A 24,272-nucleotide genomic window follows, 5' to 3' on the forward strand; every position below is an offset into this window, starting at 1 on the left:
AAACTAAACGAAGAACACATATCCTTTCAAAGGATCCTTCCTTTCAAAGACTAGTCTTCACACCTTTCCTTCAAATCACCGGTTCCTCTAAGATATTTAAAATATCAGAGTAGAGAATAAACTGATATCCACTTAAGTTTTATGCAGTGCATCAATAACATGTGTATGTTTATCTTACTGAACTTACAGTCCCTGGGACCCAAATTCCAAAATTATGAGGGCTGGAAGCTGAGCCAATGTAGTAATCAATTCTTCCCTGTTGACCCATACCCTCTGGACCGCTGTGATCTTAGCGGTACCCATCCAAGGCTGTGCAGACCATACCACAGTCAAGGAGTTGCAGCAGATTCTGAACATTATCCAGACCGATTTCCTTGTCGTTTGGACAGCAAAGACCAGAGTCACGGATTAAAAGGAGTTACCCCAGGTCACACAGCACGTTGAGGCAGAGCCATGATCAGAATTCAGGCCCTGACTCCTAGCCCTACACTCCCAACATAGCCTCTGCCACACATACTTTTCTTTCCCACCACATGGCCTTGACATTTCACACTCAGAAACTGCTGACATGCCTTGGCACATGGTGTCACTTTGCTTGTTCCAGCGACTGCCATGCCCAACGTCCCAGAACTGTTTTCAACACCAGGCTACAGGAGAAGCTCTATCACAACTCAACCAAAATATCCATTTTCCCATCCATATTTCCAAATATGTTGGTAATGGGCTCTTAAGAAGCCCAATGCTAACTGTGCAATGCAAACTACATAGCATTACTGTTGGGTAGCACCATGAGCACGGTGAAGGAAGGGCCTTTCCCTAGGTGGCTGGAGATTAAAAACAGGGCACCATTAACTCAGTAGCACAAAGTTGGGAGGACACTACAGAAGGAAAGCAAAAAACGAGCACAGTGGGGGAGGCAGCACCTTTAAAAAACATAGCGTGACTATAAAATTGCAAGTCTTATCTTTTAATAAAAGAGACATGACAGATCGTAGAAATCTAAATGAACGTGTCTCCCTCAAAGCAGTTACAGCTTTAGTTCCACCAAAGCTACCACTGCTGGAGCCACTATTTAGGGAAAGGCCTTCAAAGGCAGCTTATGAGCCACATTAGAAAATATCCTTCCAAATGCCGGACTGTTTAAAATCGGGAAAGCCACTCAAAGAACGCCACTGGAAAACAAAAACAAAAACAAAACAAAAAAACAAGAGGTGCTGTGTGCATGGCTCTCAGGGAGGTCCCCTAAAGACCTCCAGCGAGCTCTGAGCAACAGCCCTACCACCGCAGAAGCAACGTGTGGCCTCCCGGGGCTCTCAGCCGCTTTCAACAGCAGCCGATTCATTTGGAGAGAAAAGTTCTGCTGTCTACTTAAAAAAAAAAAAAAAAAAAAAAAAACCAGCCACACTTCTTTATAGTCACACTTGCAATCTGATTAAAAAAATACAACAACAACACTCGCACATGGTTCTTGTATGAATTCTAATTTTAAGAGAGATTACATTCAGAATTCTAGCACTCGTAGGGATCATTTTCAGGAGACTGGAACAGCTTCTTTGCCACTGACGGGGGACACGGGGTGCGGCTGTTCACCTGAATGTGTTCTTAAATACGAGACTACTACCACTCTAAGTTTCCTAGTTGTAGCTCTGTTACGAGTTCCTGACTGCGAGTTCACGTTCCGGATCGGTTACAGGGGAGCCGCCCCCGCAGTCTTAGGGTGAATTGGGAAAGGGCCGGTTAAATGAGGAGACAGGCCACTCCTTGGTGAAAGTTTGTAGTTTTCTTTCCCAATACATCTTCTTTTTATTGAGAACTTCCATTTTTATCCTGTGCTCCTCCTCTGCCATCTCACACTCCCGCTCTATCTGCTGGATTTTGGCCACATGCACCTCGTTCATTTGTATCAGCTGCAGCTGCAAGATGGACATTTGTTGATGGTGTTCTTCCTCATGCATCTTTTTTAAAGCACCTTCCTGAGAAGTTTTGCTCCTGTAGTGTTTATTGGCTGTGATTCTGACAGCTGCACACGAGGGCTCAGGTTGAGAGGTCCCCTCACACACTGGAAAACGTATGAACTCTTTCTCATCATCGCACAGTTCTCTATTTGAGACAGCAAATGATTCTGAAAAACAGTAGCAGAAAACATACGTTCAAAGATTTTACAGGCAGAGAGTAAATCGATCCTATTTCAAGCGACAGGTCCCCCATCACAGGATGGAGCCAAAACGGCGTCTGCATTGGCCCGCATGTCTACGGGCACCCTTGCCATGCCTGGATTTTGAAAAACCCTCAAATGAAAACCAACGTTCCCTTCAAAAGTCATGATAAAGGGTTTTGTCCTGTCACGTCTATAACTGTGAACTCCGGGAACAGTGGTCCGAGGCTGTGCTGATAAAGAACTGGAGACCTTATTATGTTGACCTAAGTTCTCAACGAGGGTGCACAACTCAGAGTAAGCAGAAGACCACACTCGAGGCCAACAGTGGGTTTTCAGATTAAGTTCTCCCTCAGTCTGATCGCCCTCTCTCAGTCTCTCATCCAGCTGTGAAGTTGTATTATGTTCAATCTCCACGGGGGTCCTGCTGCTTTGTTTTCTGGTCATAGGTCTTAATCCTGGATAGCCATCTTACAGATGTTCCAGAAAGGTGAGTCTACATTCCCCGGCGTAACCTCCCAGCACACCATTCATCTGCAATCTCAGGTATCTGGCTGTTACCTCTAGCACTGCCATCTAGGGGTCAATATTCAGATCTCAAAGACACTTTTCAGCGCCCCTCTTATGTAACCTCTCCCTAGCACTTGACAATCTTGAAATTTATTACTTCTGTACCATGGCTCTCTGCTCAGTTTTCTACACCTCCCCTCTGATTGCTCCTCCTCGACCCTCCTTCCAGGACTCAGACTCTTGCTTCACCCACTCCTCCTCACCCCTTTACTATTTCCCTGGGGTTCCCATCTTTGGCTCTGTTTTCATTGCACCCTAAGGAACACTCATAATCTGGTTCTGGCCTTCCTTTATCTTTCTTGACTTACTCTTCAAAATACTCTGGGCGCCCTACAATCCTACCACAAACTTCACATTCTTTAAAGGCCATGCTCTCTTTAAAAAAAAAAAAAATGGGGCGCCTGGGAGGCTCAGTCAGTCAAGCATCTGCCTTTGGCTCAGGTCATGATCCCGGGGTCCCGGGGTTGAGTCTGCGTCAGGCTTCCCACTCAGAGGGGAGTCTGCTTCTCCCTCTGCTCCTACCCCCTACTCGTCCTCGCTCTAATAAATAAATAAAATCTTTTAAAATATTTAAAAAATAAAGGCCAAGCTCTTTTTCACAATTCTGTCTCTGTTCCTTCAGCCTGAGGCTGGGCTAACCATTCCTCTCTCTTGCCTCCCCACCCCAGCCCCCACACTCGTGCAAACCTGTGCTTAGTCCAGACTCTCCTTTCAGCCTCCCCCCAACCCGTACTTTGTTCAGGACCCGTGAAACCCCAGGTCTCTCCTTTCTCTACAAGTACTCTACTGTTACAGCACTTACCACATCCCAGTATTACTTTGGGACCATGCCTTATTCATTTCTTTTATCCTTGGGCACCAATTATTTATCTTGGTACACAGAGGATGCCTAGTAAATATTTATTGGCCGAAGCTCTGAACATAAAGGGAGAAGAGCTTACACATTTGCACTAGTATTTTTATGGGACCACAACATTTTATCAATTAAGGAGTTTCAGTAAGGAAGACACTAACTCCACTAACCCATGGAGTCTTCCTGCTGTGACTCCAAGGCCTTCTTGGGGAGCTTTATGTTTCCAATAATGAGGATTGTCTCCTTGGAGAAAAATAGTATCAATTTATTAACGGAGTTGATTACATTATTACGTCCACTCCATTATTCCAGGAGATGGGATGCCGGGAATGTTAACGGCTACTGGGGGAAACCTAACTCCTAATACTTTGTTAATAAAAGGGAAATGGCTACTGTTTAGATTATTTCACTCCAATGGGTTAGGTAACAACCATAACCGGTCCCTAATTAAGATTAAAGGAAAGGTAGAAGTCTCGCTTCTGAAAGAGAAGGTTAAAAGTACTTCTGTCATCCAGAGATAGTGCAGATGTCTCCCTAGGAATCTTTCCCAACTCCGAGGGCTGTGGCCTTAATTAGATGTCTTTCCTTCACGCTCCTGCTGCCTCCTGAGCCTACCTCTGGCAGAGCACTTGTTAAAACTGGTGGCTTAACTACCTCCCCGTCGAGTCTCTGAATACTTTGAAGACAGAACCTGGCTCTTACTCATCCTTGTGGAGAACCCACTACAGGGCTTGGACACTGCTGGCCATGTCAGAAGTGTGTGGGAATGAACTGGTTTCAGTGGGTCACATCCCTCCCAACCCAGCACAACTGTGTAGACAGGACAGTGTTCTGAGTGGAGAGCCAAGGCACAGGACAAGAAAATGGGAAAGGCTTCGCCCTGAAAATAGGGCCCCTCAGATGTAAACAACTGTAAAGAGGATTACCTCATCTGCTTCCCATCTAGTCTTAGATCTCAAAGTGTCTTCTTTGAAGGCTGGACACAGAGACATTTTTGATACCTCTAGCCTCTTTTTTCTGTGATTCCATTCCAGCAGATAGTTTTGTATGCTCTCTAAATCTTGAAAGTTCATGCCCTCGGGTGGCTCAGTCATTAAGCTAAGTGTCTGCCTTCTGCTTGGCTCGGGTCATGATCCCAGGGTCCTGGGATGGAGCCCTGCATCGGGCTCCCTGCTCAGCAGACAGCCTGCTTCTCCCTCTCCCACTCCCCCTGCTTGTGTTCCCTCTTTCTGTGTCTCTCTGTCAAATAAATAAATAAAATCTCAAAAAAAAAAAAAAGTTAATGCCTTCATGATGCTGCTCATCTCTCCCCATTTCTAAATTCTCATTTTTAATCTCAACTATTCCAGGCTCTAGGGGTCTGATGATGATGATGATGATGATGAAGGCAGCTACCATTTTCTGAGTAGCGAACCAGGCACGAGGCGAGTGCTTTACAGCATCACCTCATTTAAGGTTGTAAGACAACCTTCTGAGGGGGAGGTATTATTACAGAAAACCAAACACAATATCCCAAGTCATTTGGCTAATTGAAAGAACCAGGACTCTAATCCAGGTCTTGCATGACTCTAAAATCCAAGCTCCACTACCACAACACCCAGCCTCTCTCTACTTCACTTGCTCAGTTGATCACTTATGCATCTTAAAAATGCTGCCTCCAAGTCGTATCCACTACAAAACGCTCTACTATTAAGAATATGGGCACCTGGGGCGCCTGGGTGGCTCAGTCGGTTAAGCGTCTGCCTTCGGCTCAGGCCATGATCCCAGGGTCCTGGGATCGAGTCCCACATCGGGCTCCCTGCCCAGCGGGGAGCCTGCTTCTCCCTCTGCCTCTCTCTCTCTCTCTGTCTCTTATGAATAAAGGAATAAAATCTTTAAAAAAAAAAAAAAGAATATGGGCACCTATTCCAAATTTTGATCTCCAAATTTGTTTCTATAGAGCTGTGAACATGAAGACAAGTACGGCCATGTCTGGGAGCAGAGAAATGACTCTACTTGCAAACTATCCTTTTTTAGTTTGAATGTGTGCTAACATATAAATTTTGAAGAAGAAAAAAAAATCCAGGCCTCTTAAGAAAACTCTGGCAGAAGCTGGGGCTTAAAACTAAAGGAGCCTGATGGAGTAGTTAATTAACTTTCAAACAAATATTAGCTTCAATGAATGGAAGCTAGTGTTCAGATGGGGAGAATCTTCTCTTAATTGCAAAGACTATCCTGGGAATGGCAACCTACTGCAAACACACACCATGTAATCTCTCTCCCAGGTAAAACAAAGCCACCCGAAGTAGAAAACAACTCAATCTTGTACAAAATGGATCGGAAGGCCTAAGGGCTTTTCCAGGAGCAGAGAACACTCAAAGAGGTATTCTTCCACTTGGGCAATTGGAGTAAGTTTAATATCAGCAGGAAATACCTACTGTGGCAGTATATGGATGGAAAGGAAACTGTGTACAGGCCAAACCCCAGCCCTTCTCCATAGAACAAAGGAAAGAGGACTGACTAGGAAAATGGATAAACAAGATGCAGTGTGTGCATAATACAGAGTATCGTGCATCAACTAAAACAAACAAATTAGATTTACACACTGCAATGGGAATAGATCTTAAAAACATTCTAAGTGAAGGGCGCCTGGGTGGCTCAGTTGGTTAAGCATCTGACTCTTGATTTCAGGGTCATGGGATCGAGCCCCATGATGGGCTCTGCACTCAATAGGGAGTCTGCTGGAGATTCTCTCTCCCTCTCCCCCAAATAAATAAATAAATAAATCTTTTTAAAAAATTCTAAATGAAAAAAAGCCAAAAAAAAAAAAAAAGGAATGGTATCTATAGCACAATTTTCAATCTATATAAATTTAAAATATATTCACTCAAAACACCAAAGCCTGCTCTCAAGAACATGTGAGAGAATACATAAGTACACTGGAATGATTAGGAGCAGAAGAAAAGAATGAACGTGGTTAAGTGATAAATAACAAGAGAATAAACATGTAAGTAACACAAAAAAGGGGCTTTTCACAGACCAATGATGTTAATGTGCCATGACCAGAAGTATAACTCAGTCTCTGTACTGGAGTTCCCACCCCAAAAGAAGAGGATTGGATTAAAAAGTGATTAATAATGGAATTTATTAATAAATATTTACATTATTTAATTATAGCTTTGTATACCCATGTTTGCATTATTTGCTTGTAGCTTTATAAAGAGAAATAATAGCTATTATATAATAGCATATGAAATTATATATAAGTTCTCTTAAGATAGTTGAATACTACTTGAAAGCTTAGTTTTCTTTTTTTTTTTTTTTGAAAGCTTAGTTTTCTTAAATGTATTTGACATTTAGTCAGCTTAACCTCCTTCCCACCCCTAGCACATTTTGTTGGCTCCCTTAGTTTGTTCTGCAAACCTGTTCCCCTAAGATAATGGGAAAGACCGGTCAGCCAAATGATCACATATTATAAATTGATAGGATACAAATTGTTTCAATATATTTAAGGGGAAAATGCTGGGTTTTTTGCAAATGCATTCCTTGGTGTTAAATTTTAAGACTATGTGTTCAAAAATACAGATGCACATCTCAAGGAAGTCATGGACAAAGCTAAGAATATCCAGGGGATGGTGACCAAGAGGACACAGCTGAAACCATCTCACACTAGAAACAGCTGGAGGGAAGCCTCTAGTGGAATGCTGCCAGGCTCCATCCTGTTCAACGAATTTCAACAGATCTCTAATCACCTAACTCTGCACAGGCACTCTGTAAGGGGTTAGAACAGCACTGTCCAGTAGAAATATAATACCAGCTACTTCTGTAATTCAAAATTTTCTCATAGCCACCTTAAAACAAGTAAATGGAGGTGAAATTAATTTTAATAATATATTTTGAACCAACATATTTAAAGTATGATCATTTCAACATGTAATCAAAATAAAAATTATTAGTAAGACATTTTCCATTCTCTTCTTGGTATTAAGTCTTAATGATACAGTGTGTATACTTAGAGCATATCTCAATTCAGTCTATCCACATTTTCAATTGTGGCTTGTGGCTACTGTATTAGACAGCACAGGGTTAGAGATACTAAATTAAAGCGTGCGCGCACACGCACACACACACACACACAGTCTATGTGTCGAACAAAATACACACCACAAAATGAAAGCCATATCCTATTGCAACTTTTCAGCTTTTTCCCCCACCAAGACCTGGAAGGGATAACTGACAATTACAGCTTTCTTCCTCTTTCTCCAAAGTAAGCTGAAATACAAAATGAGGTAACCTCAAGGCTGTTTTAATGTATAAAGAGAGTTCCAGTACCTTAACTACTAATGTTAACAGATTACTTTGGACACACTTCCCAACTGACAAAGCACCACGGTTCTCCACCGCCCTCCAGATGTGACCTAGAAACAGGAACAGTCAGCATAGGCTGTACTTTGGTCATCATCGGCAAAAAGAGAAGTCTCCCATGTCATATAGGTACACACACTCAATTTAAAATCAATCTCTTTTACAAGTATGAGTTTCTAGAAATGTCACCACAGAAGGACAATGAGAATCCATATTTATTCCCTTCTTGCTAGAAATTATCAATTGTGTTTATGAGTAGATGAATTACATCATTTCCTCTGAAAAGAAAGAAAAAGGTTTTTGGAATGAACTTGCTCGATCCTACTCTAGAATTTGAAAATGGGGAAATAAGACTGTCCCCTTAGAATAACCCTATGAAACTGATACACAATAATCCAGATCAAAGATTTGCAATGTTAACTGAAAGCAGTCTATCCCAGCATCTTCCTCGGCAACATCTCTCAGGGAACAAAGCAATGTGAAAAACAGCCCTGCTGATTCACCTGCCTCGCTCCCTCAGCACTGCTCCCTTCACTGCCCGCGAAGCATGAACAGCTCTGAGGCCAGGAGATGGATGCTGTCAATTAGCAGAGGGTCCCATCCACGACAGAAGTTAACAAGGAAGGGTAAGAGAGAGAGGGAACAGTGTCCATATCAACACTGTCTACTGGGAGGTACCCTGGCTTGGGAACTCAAGAATCAAAACTCACGCAGGGTTTCTACACTGGAAAACAATACGTGAGGCTCACGACACTATGGTCATCCAACTGGCTCCCTGCGCTTAATCTTGGTCAAATGATCAGCAGATTTTTGATTATAATGTCGCTTCCTAGGATGATCTGCTTACAGTGTGAAAAAATGTGCTAATTGAAAACTGTAATTGGTTCACTTGGTTATTATTATCTTTTTCACTCTATATGGAAACATTCTTGGTTTTAGATGGTTTCTTGTGATTTATAACTAACCACTCCCACAGAGCTCAGTCTAGTCTGGGCACACTAATTCCTCCTCCTGCAAGCCAAAGTTCATGGTTTTCCTGAGCAAATGCTTGCTGGGTCCTTGGAGCGCACTCGGGCCTCCCCAGGAATATTCCTCTGCTTTAAGGTGTGTCTTCTGCAAACTGCAATGAATCATTATGTAAACTGACCATTCCTACCTTAAAGGAGGCAAGAATTATTGGCAATTTATCTATATGCATTACCACCCTCCCCCTGCCTAGAGACATTTCAACAGCCCCTTCATTCCAACCTTTTCAAGCTATGGGGTAATCATATGACACACAACACCCTTGATTCCATGAGTCTTTTCCTTCCCTAAAAATTCTGTATTTTTTCTTGTTTTCAATGAAAGTATATTAAAACTAAAATGAATTTTTCCCAGAATTTCTCAACTTTGCTCGAGTGCCACAAACCAAAACTGTGGATCACAATATTATAATGGGTCGAAATGCTGGTTTTTAATCTGGGTGAATGCTAACAGATGTTTGCTGTATTTGTCTTAGTACTTAATTCTCAAGTTTGAAATAGTTCACTATTTTAATGTGGCCTCTGAGTGACCTAATGCAGTAACGTGCGCCTAATAGGTCCTAAAAAATCGTTTTTGTAAAAAATAAGTTTGCGTGACGGGGCGCCTGGGTGGCTCAGTCAGTTAAACATCCGACTCTTGATTTCGGCTTAGGTCATGATCTCAGGGTCCTGGGATCGAGCCCCGCATCGGGCTCCCTGCTCAGCAGAGTCTGCTTCCCCTCTCCCTCTGCCGCTCCCCGTGCTTGTGTGCTCTCTCTCTTCCTGTCAAATAAATAAAGTCTTAAAAATAATAAGATTGAATGAATGAATATAAATTCTCAAAGAAATTCTCTTCAATAGAGATGACATAGGTTGAGATAAGCAACTGAGGTACTTCATTCATAACTATATTAACATAGCCCCTTATCTTTCCTTTATTCTTCATGATAAAGGCAAGGGAGACCTCGAGAACAAGGATAGCAACAAGTCCTTTTGTCGTTCTGTACTTCTAGGACTTGCCTGTTCTGTATAACCTGCAGATTTTGAATTGGGAAGAATCAAGTTTGACATGAGCGCTTCTCTTTAATAAACACCCTCAGAATTAAGAGACTGTAAAACGAACACGCCCAGCAGGTACCCGGTGAGAACACGCAGGCAGGCTGGCCTCAGGAACCAATACCTGGGGCCGCGCTGTCAGGGTGGTATTCGGGCTCCTCTTCAGGAGGGCTCTGCAGGAAGTACAGCTGCTCTGGCAGCATGTTGGCGATCTTCTCCTTCCCCAGGACGTGGGTGCTCAGAAGAGGGCTGACGCTCCGTTTCACCTTCTCTCTCCTCTCATGGGCCATAATCTTTTTGGTCCGAGCCTTGATGTTCTCCCAGCACTTCTTCAGCTGCTTGAAATCCCGCAGTGACACGCTCGGCTGAGAGTTGTATTCGTGCGCAAGCGCCTGCCAGGTGCGCTGCTTGAGTGCAATAGTTCGCGCGTCGCTTTTCTTGCATTCCAGCACATATTTGTACTTTTCTACCAAAGCAAGCAGGATGCTCTTTTCCAATTCCGAGAAGTATTTGGCAGGTTTTATGATTTCGTTGTTTTGCATTTTCCACTCTATTTCTCCTGGCTGTTAGCGATCCTGTAAAAGGAAGTTTGAAACAATCATTACTAACTCCAGCAAAGAAAATGGCCACAGACCACGTCAGCTTAATCCCTGACATGATTCCCTTGCCTGAAACGCAGGACTTTCTGTCCCATTAATGTTGAATCAGGATAGTCTCAGGAAAAACGTTCAGAAGGTCACTAGAAATGGGGTTTTACTTCAAAGAAGATTTTCAAGTAGGTCCTTTATTGTAGGTCTTGGACATTCTGAGAATATCTTGTATGTAATGGCAAAAAAGAAAAGTTGAACATCTACATGGAACTCTTACTTTGTTCATTTATTTCTGCTCAATGTCAGGGAACTGATCATTCTCCACATTCATAATGTTAGGCAGCTTTTCAACTAAACAGCTTTCTCAAAGTTTTGTCACAGCTGAAGATGAGAAAAGCCAGTGTAACCAAATGGAATGGATAACATAAGCACTGAGATTTCAGAATCATCAAGAAATCACCCCCAAAGACCAGACATTTCCATCACTATGTCTGTGACCTTGGACAGGGCCATGCTCCTAGAGGAACCTGTTTCTTCATCTTTAAAATGAGGGCTTGGAGTCTGTGATCCCTAAGGTCTGAGGGCCACTTTTAAGTGTACAGTCCTATGTAAATAATTCATATAATTTCAGAGGTGAAAGGGCCAACAGCCCTTTTCTCAATTGAGGGAACTAAGGGCCAGTAAGTGGACTTTCCAAGATCACAAAGATGGCACCTTGGGGAGTCAAGAATCTAGACTGTCCCTATAATCTGGTATTTTTTTTAACACACCAAATATTCATTTTTATTATGGATATTCCTTTAAAGTCTTTGTTCGCATATAATAACAGTTATCAATTATATATTACAATTTTTGAAATACTCTATTTCTCCATTTTCTTTTAAGAGTAAGTCTACATACCTTTTTATATATTTAGTTTAAAAATCTATATTTAAGGGCGCCTGGGTGGCTCAGTCGGTTGAGATCCAACTCTTGATTTCCGCTCAGGTCGTGATTTCAGGATCATGAGATCAAGCCCCATGTCAGGCTCCCTGCTCAGTGGGGAGTCTGCTTGGGATTCTCTCTCCCTCTCCCTCTGCCCACCCTCTCTCTAAAATAAATAAATAAATCTTTAAAAAAAGAAAAAATATATTTAATATACATAAATTTGATAGCCATACACATAATGAAATGATTACTACAGTCAAGCTAATTAACACATCATCTCCTCGCACAGTTACCTTTTTTCTTTTTAAAGATTTTATTTTTTAAGTAATCTCTACACCTAACATGGGGCTTGAACTTAAACCCCAAGATCAAAAATCACATGTTCTACCGATGAGCCGCCAAGTACCCCAACATAGTTCCCATCTTTGTGTGTGTGCTAAGAGCACCTGGAACCTACTCTCTCGGCATATTTCCAGTATTCGATACAGTATTATTCTCTATAGACACAGACTTGTTCATCCTACATAACTGCAACTTTGGACCCTTTGTCTATTATCTTCCCATTTCCCCCACCTCTGTCCTCACTCTCTGGTAACCTGTGTTCTACAATCTGCTGCCGCTAGCAGTTCAAATACCCTAGTATTCTTGGGGTGACTGGGTGATGGACACTGGGGAGGGTATGTGCTATGGTGAGCGCTGTGAATTGTGTGAGACTGTTGAATCTCAGATCTGTACCTCTGAAACAAATAATGCAATATATGTTAAGAAAAAAAGAAGAAGAAGAAGGTAGCGGGAGGGGAAGAATGAAGGGGGAAAATCAGAGGGGTAGACGAACCATGAGAGACGATGGACTCTGAAAAACAAACAGGGTTCTAGAGGGGAGGGGGGTGGGAGGATGGGTTAGCCTGGTGGTGGGTATTGAGGAGGGCACATTCTGCATGGAGCACTGGGTGTTATGCACAAACAATGAATCATGGAACACTTCATCTAAAACTAATGATGTAATGTATGGGGATTAACATAAGAATAAAAAAATTAAAAAAAAAACAAAAACAAAAACATATACCCTAGTATTCTTAGTATCATTTCACAACTATCTCTTGGGCTCTCACCTTGGGTGATTCCAAACTACTCAACAACCATGACTTCCTTAGGTCATCTTACCATCCTCCCCAGTACTGAGCCAGCATCTTTCACACAAAACGTGCTTAGTAAATGTCTTACTCCCCTGAACCTATGTGCGTTTTGTGACCCCACGTGTTTCCCACATCTCTTAATCACAGAAAGTTTCCTATGCAATTAATCTCTCAAAAACATTCTGGCAAGAATGTCACTAAGCAACACTGAATACAGCAATAAAATGAGTGTTGCATGTTTCCCTTTGTGGAAAGGGCCAACACACCTCAGTCCTTATATTTTCCAAGCTTCTGATTTTTTGGAATAACAGGCAAGCATCAAGATACTGATGATATAGTCCATTTAAAACTGATCAACTCATGTCAAAAGAATTAGGAACCAACTTGAAAGGAATGAAACATTTGAACATCAACAAGGGTGACAGGTACACAAACATTCATTAAATTATTCTCTCCATCTCTGCATATGTTTGAAAAGTTCCACAATAAAAAGTTAGGGGAAAAGGCTGTGACTTTTAAATAAATGGTATACTAATTTAAAATCACACTATTACAAGCCAGCTATTCACATACTCTGCCCAGGGAGGGGTTACTATAGTTGTGAAGAGCTGAAATCTGTTAGACCTGAGGCTGGAGAGGACCAGGCCATATCAGAGAGCCTTGAGATTGAGGCCAAGGAGCATGGGCTTTCCATGAAGGCAACAGAACCCAATTAGGGTCTCTCACTGTGCACCACCTCATCCCCAAAGTTAAGGTTAGAATGAAGTACTCATGTGACTAGTGTCTCCACATACCAGGTACCCTGCCCCACACTCACTGTGAGGAATATCAGTTATCAGAGATCAAGAGATTTAGATATATGCCACGGCTCTTTGACCCTCAGGTCTTGGACAAAGCTAAACAAGGAGAAATTTATCTTTAGGGATGTATCTCTGCACCCCTAGAGTCCCAGGCCTGTATTTCAATCATATTGGTCTAATGTCCCTGCAATAACCCAATCCAGGCCCCTTCCTCCCCAAAGGTCCAAAATTTTTTGCATTCATTAATATTCCTATTCCCTATAAATCAACATTCCCTAAACAGAAATTTATTAATATACACCTGCTACAATATAGCTCTTCTGTACTATTTCTAACTACCAAGATATCTATGCCCAACTGAATGTTCTTAAACGACACAGATCCTAGAGCAAATTCTGATCCTCCCATCCCAGCTCCTCTGCACCAGATGTCAATATGTCTACCTTCCCTTACACTCTCACTCTTTTTAAGAATCATTGCTATAAAGGGGCACCTGGGTGGCTCAGTCAGTAAGGGTCTGCCTTCCGCTCAGGTCTTGATCTTTGGGTCCTGTGTTAGAGCCCCGCATCGGGCTCCCTGCTCAGTGGGGAGTCTGCTTCTCCCCCTGCCCCTCACCCCTCCTCCTCCACTCGTGTGCTCTCTCTCTCCCCCACTTAAATAAATAAAATCTTAAAAAAAAAAAAAAAAAAGAATCGGGATGCCTGGGTGGCTCAGTCATTAAGCGTCTGCCTTCGGCTCAGGTCATGATCCCAGGGTCCTGGGATCGAGTCCCGCCTCAGGCTCCCTGCTCTGCGGGGAGCCTGCTTCTCCCTCTGCCACTCCCTCTGCTGTGCTGTCTCTCTCTCTCTGACAAATAAATAAAATCTTTAAAAAAAAAATCATTGCTATCATTCGCAAATGAAAAAGGAATTGTTCCCTATGTTTTTCCGATATAGGCAATGCTATTTCTATGTATTTATTTATTTATATACTTTTTCTTTCTAAATAGATTTTTTTTCTAACTTTACTTCTTCAAGATAAATTCCTAGAAAAGGAATGGTTGCCACAAAAGACGAAAACACTTAAGACTTCTGTTACATCACCATCTGTCCTCCAGAAATGGTGTACCAATTCACATTCCTACTAATAGCACATGAGCACTTCTGTTTCCCTACTTCGTTTACTGGTGCCATTAACATTTTTTTAATTCTACGCCAACTATGGAGGTGAAAAATGTCACTTCACTGTTTAATGAAATATGAATTCCTGCTCTCAGGCAAATAAGTCACATTCTGAACAAAGTCCCTGTGATACTTGGTGGAGCTGAAATTCCATGGAATTAATTTCAAGCAATTAAATGATTCTACCTTACAATGTATGCAGTACCGCTCGCTGCCACCAGGTGGTGGTGACCTCGTGGGGAGTATATTGACCCGCGTAACCAGTTGAGTCTCTAGTAACTGCCGTTAACAATAGCAGATAACCTTTATTGAGTCCTTACTGTGGGTCAGACGCTATACTAAGTGCTTAATATGCACTATATCATTTAATCCTCCCAAAAATAGTCCCTGAGACCCCATTTGTTACACTACAGTATTTTCTGTTAAAAAAAAAAAAAACTTTATTAAAGTACCGGACTGCTCTCAAAAGCAAATACTCAGAATTACCAACACCTGGGGACCATTAATAGCCTATTAACTAAACTGTTATTTAATCACTAGCTAAGTAAATCCAGAGTTACCAATTTACTTTGCTTAATTTTGTAGAACAGCAGGTGTCGCTGGGCCATGTGGTTGCATTCTGCAGGGCTGTAAAGGGAATTCTGGTATGACACAGTGTACCCGAAAGGTCCCCTATGGATTCCCAACAGCCTCATGAAGTAAGCTGTTCATTCCCACCAACCAATTCCATTTCTCAGATCAGAAAAGTGAGGCTCGGTAACCTGCCTGTGGCCACACAAAACGTAAGTGGCAGAACCAGGATTCAAACCCAGATCCAATGTCCTCACCCTGCTTAGCTCTCCTCTTTCAGACCTGGTTGCCGCTCCTGTCCCTGCTCAAATTACATGTCAATTAGCAATCTGTCAGCAGGGAAAGTTCCTAGGGTAGAGCTACTCAGGAGGAGCTGTTCCTGCTTCTGTCCATCTCCTTTCGGCGGCTCTTGGCTCTTCTCCTCGCCTCCCCCCATCACCTCGGCCTCCGTGTCTCAAACCTAGGGCCCACAGCCACCCCGCCCCAAGGTGAACCACTCTCATTCTAACCAGAGCTCTGAAATAATTTCTGCTGTTGATCTGATAAGAATGTGTGTTTGAAAAGTAACTGCTGAGATGACAGGTAGCTTCAAGATGGTCCACGCCTCAGGGGAACACTGACATTCTGCTTGAGCACCTGACAGTCCTAAGTAAACAAACACTTCTCAAAGTAAGAGATCTCCAGGCGAAGCTTGTGAATAGAAACTTTGAGGCCAGAAAGCAAATTCTAGCTTGAAACTACCCAGCAATGTCCATAACTGGTTATAGATAACAACAACATAAGCCTTTCCTGCTGCATCAGCTTTTGTTAGAGAAAGACGGGCCTTCCCCGCCCCTCAACTCTGTTCAATACAGGTCATCTTTTCTGTCCACTGTTGTGCTAGACAACAGTGCTCCCGGTCCTAAAGCAAGGTGTGGTTCAACTAACAGCGCAGTGACCCTCACAATCGTCATGGACCTTCATTAAACATTTAATGAACGAATACATTCTGATATAGGCATCAAGCTGCCCATCGTGCACAGAATGAGTATCATACCTGATAACAGTCTGTACATCAAAAGCTGCATTAAAGTAAAAATGGTAAAAAAAAAAAATCCAAATGCAATGAAAACTCCCCTTGGGCCAGGCAGACTCACAGACAGTACTAAATAAGAGCATGAATCCAATACCAAAAAAGAATAGAGGAAACAGCACAATTCCCCAAACACTAACACTGACTAAACCACCAGAGATTGTAGTAAGTACATTTGATACCACTTTAAAACAAAAATCCATCTATTATGGACTGAATGTTTGCACACCCCCAAAATTCATATATTGAAGTCCTAATCTCCGGGATGACTATATTTAGAGACTGGGCCTTTAAGGAAGTAATTAAGGTTAAATCAGGTGATGAAGGTGGGGCCCTGATTCAAGGAGATTTAGTGTCCTTATAAGAGACATCAGAGAACATTCCCTTTCCCTTCATCTCTCCCTCCTTCCTCCCTGCCCTCTCCCCTCTCCCTGTCTTCCCAAGGGCTCACGAAGAGGTCACGTGAGCACACAGAGGGCCGGCAGCAGCTAGAGAGACAGCTTCACTCAGAATGAAACTTACCTTGCCGGCACCTTGATCTTGGACTTCCCAGCCTCCAGAACTAGGAGGAATGCACTTCTGATGTTTAAGCCATCTAGTCTGTGGTATTTTATTATGGCAGCCCAGGCTGACTAATACACCATCTAATGATATTTTAAGTCCACCAAGGGTCAATCTAAGTCCTAAAATTTGAGCAAAGACTAGAGCAACTTGGCCAGATTTTACTTTTTTTTTTTTAAAGATTTTATTTATTTATTTGAGAGAGAGAATGAGATAGAGAGCATGAGAGGGGGGAGGGTCAGAGAGAGAGGCAGACTCCCTGCTGAGCAGGGAGCCCGACGTGGGACTCGATCCCGGGACTCCAGGATCATGACCTGAGCCGAAGGCAGTCGCTTAACCAACTGAGCCACCCAGGTGCCCCAGATTTTACTTTTATTGACTTTCATGGAAAAGGGAGTTCTTTGAAGCCAGTACTCAGAACAGGAACCGTGACTGGAGATGGGTAGTGCTGAGACCTGGGGCAGGTGTCAGGATCTTTTAAACCTTAATGAATTCCTGCTCATGAAGTAAAGTGAAATGAACCAAGAAATGCAGAAAACCTGGGCTCAAATCCTGACTTCAGCACTCACCGAGCCTTGTGACTTTGGCCAAGTCAATTAACCTCCAGTGCTTCATCTGTAAAATAAGGCTACAACCTCCTTCTCCGCCTTACTCCATCTGCACAACTACCCTGCAATTTGAGTAAAGAAGAAGCACAGACTAAAGCTTCAATAAGTTTTAGTTCTTCCTACCCCTCCCACCCATATTAAACAGCTTCCAGGGGCGCCTGGGTGGCTCAGCTGGTTAAGCGTCCGACTCTTGATTTCGGCTCAGGTCACGACCTCGGGGTCCTGGGATTGGCCCCGTGTCAGGCTCCACGCTCCGTGTGGAGTCCGCCTGTCCCTCTCCCTCTGCCTTTCCCTCCGCTCGTGCTCTCTCTCTCCCTCTCTCTCTCAAATAAATAAATAAAAATCTTAAAAAAAAAAAATCACTTCCAAAAATACACTAGTGGTCAGTCTACAAGACATACTCAGATACTTACTGGCTCTCGCTGCATAGATGCACAATTCAACGGATGTGTCATGAAACTGCCAAAAGCTCTGTACTGTCCTAGACTGTGTGGGAGACACAAAAACGAGCTGAACGTGATAGCCTGGAAAGCGAGCTGGCCTGCACACACTGCTAACTACAAGGGAAGCACGCTGAAACAGACGCCACAAAAGAGGACAAAGCACCTTGGGCAGAGGAGGAAGAGCTTAATTTGCATTCTTTGTGAACAAGAGGACATCTGAGCTAGATCTTTAAGAATGTATAGGATATGAACACAGAGTTGAAGGAGATCGTTCGGATAAATAATTGAGAAGGGCCTCGATGCTGAGTGGTGGCAATGTTAACGGACAGGAGGAGCACACCAGACTATTTCAAATCGAGGAATTACGAGGACGTGTGTATGTGTCCACGTGCGGGGGGCAGGCATCCAGAGGAAGCAGAGGATCCAGGAGCTCCCACCCTGCACAGGAACCAGAGAGAGGGGTATTCCTTAGGATCAAGGAGGTCACAGTCCAATGAAGACCTAACACAATACAGCATCTTGGAGGGCAGGCTGGTGACAAGGCAGGGTGATAAGCATCGTGACAGAGATGTGCCCAGGGACACTACTCCAGGATTGGGGGGATCTAGACTAAGAACCTTAATTCCCATTAGAATAGACTGGAATTAGACTTAGCATTGGAGCAAAGGAAGACCAGGACTTGGGAAAGGCAGAGAGAAAGAACGCATAGCAGTGTGTGAGTGAGCTGAAGGAAATTTGAAGCTGAAGGCAACACGTTATGGGTGACCCATTTTGCTCTCAAGAGGTGAAAAGCCATTTCTTATCCTGGCCTGTTGACTGTCCCCTGACTCAGCATCCCCAAAACAACATTTTCTCAAAGCGACATTGATCCTAACATGTTAAAATGAAAAGTCCAGGGGGCGCCTGGGTGGCTCAGTCGGTTAAGCGTCTGCCTTGGGCTCAGGTCATGATCCCAGGGTCCTGGAATCAAGCCCCACGTCAGGCTCCCTGCACAGCAGGGAATCTGCTTCTCCCACTGCCCCTCCCCCCATGCTCTCGCTCACTCTCAAATAAATAAAATCTTAAAAAAAAAAAAAACTAAAAGTCCAATCCTCTTACAGATGAGGAAACTGCGGCTCAGAGCAAAAGTGGGGGCTTCCTGGGTTTCCAGTAACACAGGAGGACCTAAAAGCAAAGCTTCCTCGTTTGTTTTCAACATCTCTTTGGAACCTTCTCATGGTCAAGAGGCTCTTTTGTGAGGTGCCCTCAAGCCTTCCCCACTATCCCATCTAGGAACTCGAAGGGCACTGCTCTCAACTCTGACATCAAATGTGTGACATTAGCCAAGTCCCCTTTCCTCCCTGTTGGTTTCTCATCTCAAATTACAAAGCTAAAGTGGGTGTTCTCTAAAGTCCCATCCAGCGCTGGCCGTCCATGATAGCTCTGCGGCTGTGATGGTTTTCCTGCAACCTGATTTCCACAGTTCTCTGCCAAATACGCATAGATGGTATCTTCTGATTATTTATGAAGCTGGTGGCGCAACTGGCCAATGAGAGAGAACACTGAAACAGAATAAAGTGATCTCAGCACATCAGACCACGTAAGGAGCCCACACAGGTTTAACCTAGAGGTTAAATAGTTCCAGGTGAAATGTCAAAAGCAGATGATCGGATCTCGTCATTACTGTAGCCCCAGCAAACTGAAGAGGGCCTGGTACACAGAAGGCATTTGATACATATTTGTGAAATATATGTTAAAACTAACCTGCTTGCCGTCTGCATTTTTTACTGATTAAATCTAGTTGTTCTACTATCTAAAACTTCTCCTTTGACAGAGGATTTATAACAAATTACTTCTGGCTTCTTCTTGTAAATGCTATTGTACTATATGCCAAAAATTTTTTTAAAGATTTTATTTATTTATTTGATAGAGAGAGAGAGAGTGAGTGAGCAGGAGGGAGAGGGAGAGAGAATCTGAAGCAGACTGCGACAGAGCCCAATGTGGGGCTCGACCCCACGACCTCAAGATTGTGTCCTGAGCTGAAACCAAGAGTCGGAGGCTTAACCAACTGAATCACCCAAGCGCCCTTGTCTGCCAAATTTTTAAGAGCCACACTATGACAGTGACGGCTTCATGATTTCATTTTATCCAGAGGTAGGAGTAATCAGACATTACTGTGCCTGGGCCCACCTTCCCGTATACCTGCTCTCGAAAGTTCAGAGCTGACCACCCAGGATGGCCACTCACCTGTGCCCTCTCCATCATCTCTCCTTCCCTCAGAGGACTCTGCAGTCTTAAACCTTGAGATGAACTTGCTCCCTCTAATGCTCTCCCTCCTCTGCCCCATCACCACCCACCCCAGGCGGCCTTGTAACTTGGAAGTGTTTATTTTTACCATCCGTGTCTGAGTATGACTGTGAGCAGAACCAGCCTTGTGTTTAAGGCAAGAGCTCCCACCTCCCGTCCTTCCACCCTCACACTCTCCTCTAGAGATGGTTCTTAAAAGTCCCAGCCCCTCCTTTCCCTCCCCATGGCTCCTTCCCAAACCATCTCCCCACCCCTACCCCAAGCTCCCTGAGATTCCCTTGGAATCATTTTTTAAGTATCCTCTACAGAAAGTGCTTTCCCACTCCAGCCCACTCCTTGCCTATGAGTGCTCGCTCCTCCCCTCCCACTGCTTCAGAACAATCAGGGGCGCTCACTCCCATCTCTGGCCCAGGGGTCCCAAGTATTTACCCCTCCTGCAGCACTCAGAATTACCCTGTACCGCAATCTATCCATATTCTCAAGTGCTTGCCACTGTCTGAGGGTGAATTCCTGAGGCTTGGAACTACATTTTATTTGTATTTTTAGCACATAGTAGATTTTCAGTGTTTGTTCAAAAGAAAGTAAGGGTATCAGGGAGATCCTCTCTCCCCAGCCCCATTCTCTCTCCTCAGCACCACACACATCCCCACTTGTTTAGCTGTCCGTGTGGGCACCTCAGAAATCCCCAATTCTTTTTTTTTTTTTAAAGATTTATTTATTCATTTGAGAGAGGGGAAGGGAGAAACAGAGGGGGAGAATCTCAAGCAGATTCCCCGCTGAGCGCAGGGCCCGACCTGGGGCTCGATCCCACAACCCCGAGATCATGACCTGAGCCAAAACCAAGAGTTGGTTGCTTAACCGACTGAGCCACCCAGGTGCCCCGAAATCTCCAATTATTCATGGACAAAAGCAAACAAATTATTCCCCTACTCTCAAACCTCCTGATTTCTGATGATTTCAGCCACCTTAATGTGGCCCAAAGCAGAAAACTCAGCATGCTCTTCCATCACAGGTAACCAATCACTAAGACCCCCTATACGTTTTACCTCAGTATTTATTACCTCCTCTCTCATCCTTATTGCCTTATATTTCTGAGGTCAGGCCCTGGTCTCCCAAAATGATCTCCCAACTTCCAGCCCCTCTTCCACACAACTACCAGAGGGCTCTTCCTAAAACACAGTGATCATGCCCCAGTCCTGCGTGTAAACCTCTTATATCTCCCACATTCCTCAGTGATCAAGTCTAAACTCTGCACATAGCATTTGAGGCCTTTCCAGATCTGTGCCCCTGCCACCCCATGCCAACCCCCTCTTTCCATATATTTTTCAACACAGCAAACCAAACTCAACTTCATGCCCTTGAACCTGCTGTGTTCTCATGACTCTGTACACAAGGCTTCCTCTGGCTGGAATCCTTTACTCCAAGGTCCACCAAGGGCTCATTTTCTTTCTTCCCTTTTTTTTTTTTTTAAACAATTTTATATTTAAGTAATCTCTATACCCAACATAGGGCTCGAACCCACAACCCTGAGATCAAGAGTCATATGTGCCCCACCAAGGGCTCATTTTCATCCCTCAAGGTCCAACTCTTGTGACATTTTTGTGATGGCTCCTCAATTAATGCCTGGGCTATTATATTTACAACAGCCTCCGGGGCACCTGGGTGGCTCAGTCATTGAGCGTCTGCCTTCGGCTCGGGTCATGATCCCGGGGTCCTGGGATCGAGCCCCGCATCGGGCTCCCTGCTCGGCGGGAAGCCTGCTTCTCCCTCTCCCACTCCCCCTGCTTGTGTTCCTTCTCTCTCTCTGTGTCTCTCTCTCTAAAATAAATAAAATCTTTAAAAAAAAAAAAATAGCTTCCTTCTAAAATGAGTCTGAGGTAGCTTATAAAGTATGCACACACTGCAACTAGACTTCTTTTTTACAAGAAAGATATCAGGGCAAAGACCAGGCAAAGGTGGTAAAAAAAAAAAAAAAAAAAAAGACAGAAGTTAGGAGGTGGCGTAGCATTCAAAATCTCTATCATAAAGTCTCATACTCCTCTTGTTAGAGGTAATGGGGCCCTGAGTTTTCTATCCAGAGTGAATTAGTTACTCCTCTGTGAGCTCACTGCCAGTTGTATGTGACTATATACTGTAGCACTTCCCATATTTTTTGTAATGTGCTCTTTGTGTCCATCTCCCTCACTGGACTGGGAAATTCATAAGGGAATCCATAATTTCTGACTCATCTCTGTATCCCCAGCAGGAAACCTAGGACTCAGCAGACAGCTGGTGCTCAGCAGATACTTGTTGAAGGAATGTCACCATAGACAGGGAAGAAGGTACTAGTGTTGGCTGAGCTCCCTACCAGGCCTTTGAAAAAAACATTGTTTTATCCTCATAAAAAATTACACGGCTGATAAATGGCAGAGCCAGGATTTGAACCCCAAACTGTCTATCTCTCCAAAGCAACTGCACTTTCCACTATGCACACTGCTCCCTGCCTTCACCATCACTAGTCCCTTTCCTGGGGGCACAGCCCCTAGGCCTTCCTGCCTTTCTCTGCCTTCTTCAGGGTCCAAAGCCTTCCATTCTCCCCATTCCAAACTGAACCCCCAAATAATCTCCTTATGCCCACAGCTCTCTAACCAAGTGAATTGTGTTCAAAACACACTCCTTCATTACATCAGGTAGGCCTTTGTATCTTAAGTGTCTTATCAACCTTTAGGGTCCATGAGTACCCCAATCTCCTCAAACACATGAAAAGAATTTCAGGAATCACAAGAAGGGACAATGACATTTTGGGAAGAGTCTGGCTCTCAACCCATCTGAATATTTTTGGGGTGGCCTGGGAGTAAGAAAAGGCAACCTGTGATCTCATCCCAGCAGGATGCCTGGTCTCTAAGGGCAGGATGGAATCCTGGTCCAGAAGGCTTCTGGGGTGGTGAACCCTGGTCTCTTCCTCAACACCTTCCAGAGCTTCAGAATTCTTGCCTCTCTCTCCCCCTCCCCAGTCCTCCCCCTTTCTCTCTGTCGTCCCCAATTCCCCTAATAGTCCTCAATCATAGCTCAGGAACTATGGTTTTGAATTCATATTTAACAATTTCCTTGGTAACACAACCTCCCATCTGACACGCTGAAATCCACACCCCTGACCCTGATATTTTTCTATCTCATTTTAAATGCGTGACAAATAGATCCCTGCATCCTATAACCTCTCTCCTGTACTGCAGAAACATTTGTAATCTTAAATGTTACCACATCTAAGAAACAACCAATCTCCTGGATCGGAAGAGGGAGGCTAAATAAATCCTTCACTGTTTCCTACTCCTAAATAAAGATTATTCGGGCAATTTACAGTAGCTCCCTCATAGCGCCGGTGTGATGATTCAGATAACTCACGCCAACTGTTTAGTACCTGGGGCCTGGTAGAGAGAAAGTGCCCAAAATTTAGCTGTGATCATTTATGTACATTATCTCTCACAACAGTACCAGGGGGTAGTATTAGAGCAGGCACTCCCCCGCAACACCCCCTCCACCGTTCCCCCATTTACAGTAGCAGCAGCCCAGGATCGGAGTGAAGAAGCTTTCCCAAGGTCAGGCGGGCACCGATGTGATGAGGCTGGGCCCTCGGCCTCTGACTGAGGGACCCTTCCCATTTCACCCTCGGACGGGGCATTGGGGCGTCTTAAAGGAGACAAGTATGGGAAAGCGCCGAGCACAGTGCCTGGCAAACAGCGCGGACCCTGGGATGGGAAGAGCCGGGCACTGCGGGCGCCTGGACTCCTCCCCAGCGGCTCCCCCGGCCCGGGGGGTAGGGCCAGAGTCCCCCCAGCCCCGGGTGAGCCGCCGAATCCCCCCGAGGTCCGCGCCCTGCGGCTTTCTCCGCCGCAGGCCAGCCCCACTCACCGAGTCCGTCGCGGCGCGCAGAGGCTGCCGGCCAGCCTCCGGGGCAGGGGTCTCGGCGGCTCGGCCCGGAAGCCCGCCAGGCCCGTCCGCGCCCCCGCACGCCGGCCCCCCCACCCCGCCCCCGCCCCGCTGCGGCCCGCCCGCCGGGGGGGCCTCCTACCTGCAGCGGCGGCGCGGCGGCCGCGGCGACCGGGGGAGGGGCCGGCGAGGCGCGAGCGCGGGCGGCCTCGGCTCCTCTCGCAGGCGGGG

At 44.5% G+C, this 24,272-nt stretch overlaps 1 protein-coding gene across 2 annotated transcripts; it reads right to left on the reverse strand.

The window, feature by feature from the left end:
• Nucleotides 1-1,462: 1,462 nt before the first annotated feature.
• Nucleotides 1,463-24,227, reverse strand: MSANTD3 (Myb/SANT DNA binding domain containing 3). 2 transcript variants are annotated; one of them, XM_035016203.1, is made up of 3 exons: nt 24,184-24,227; nt 10,107-10,557; nt 1,463-2,122 (listed from the first exon to the last, which is right to left on the reverse strand). In XM_035016203.1, exons 2-3 carry the CDS (start codon nt 10,522-10,524, stop codon nt 1,713-1,715), a joined length of 828 nt encoding a protein of 275 aa, XP_034872094.1. In that variant the 5' UTR covers nt 10,525-10,557; nt 24,184-24,227; the 3' UTR covers nt 1,463-1,712. The 2 variants fall into 2 exon arrangements, with proteins under 2 accessions (XP_034872094.1, XP_034872093.1); XM_035016202.1 differs by lacking the exon at nt 24,184-24,227 and adding an exon at nt 24,024-24,115.
• Between the last annotated feature and the right edge of the window lie 45 nt (nt 24,228-24,272).

Source organism: Mirounga leonina, unplaced genomic scaffold (genome assembly GCF_011800145.1).
Source record: "Mirounga leonina isolate KUSES-001 unplaced genomic scaffold, KU_Mleo_1.0 Mir_170, whole genome shotgun sequence".
Classification (NCBI taxonomy): domain Eukaryota; kingdom Metazoa; phylum Chordata; class Mammalia; order Carnivora; family Phocidae; genus Mirounga; species Mirounga leonina.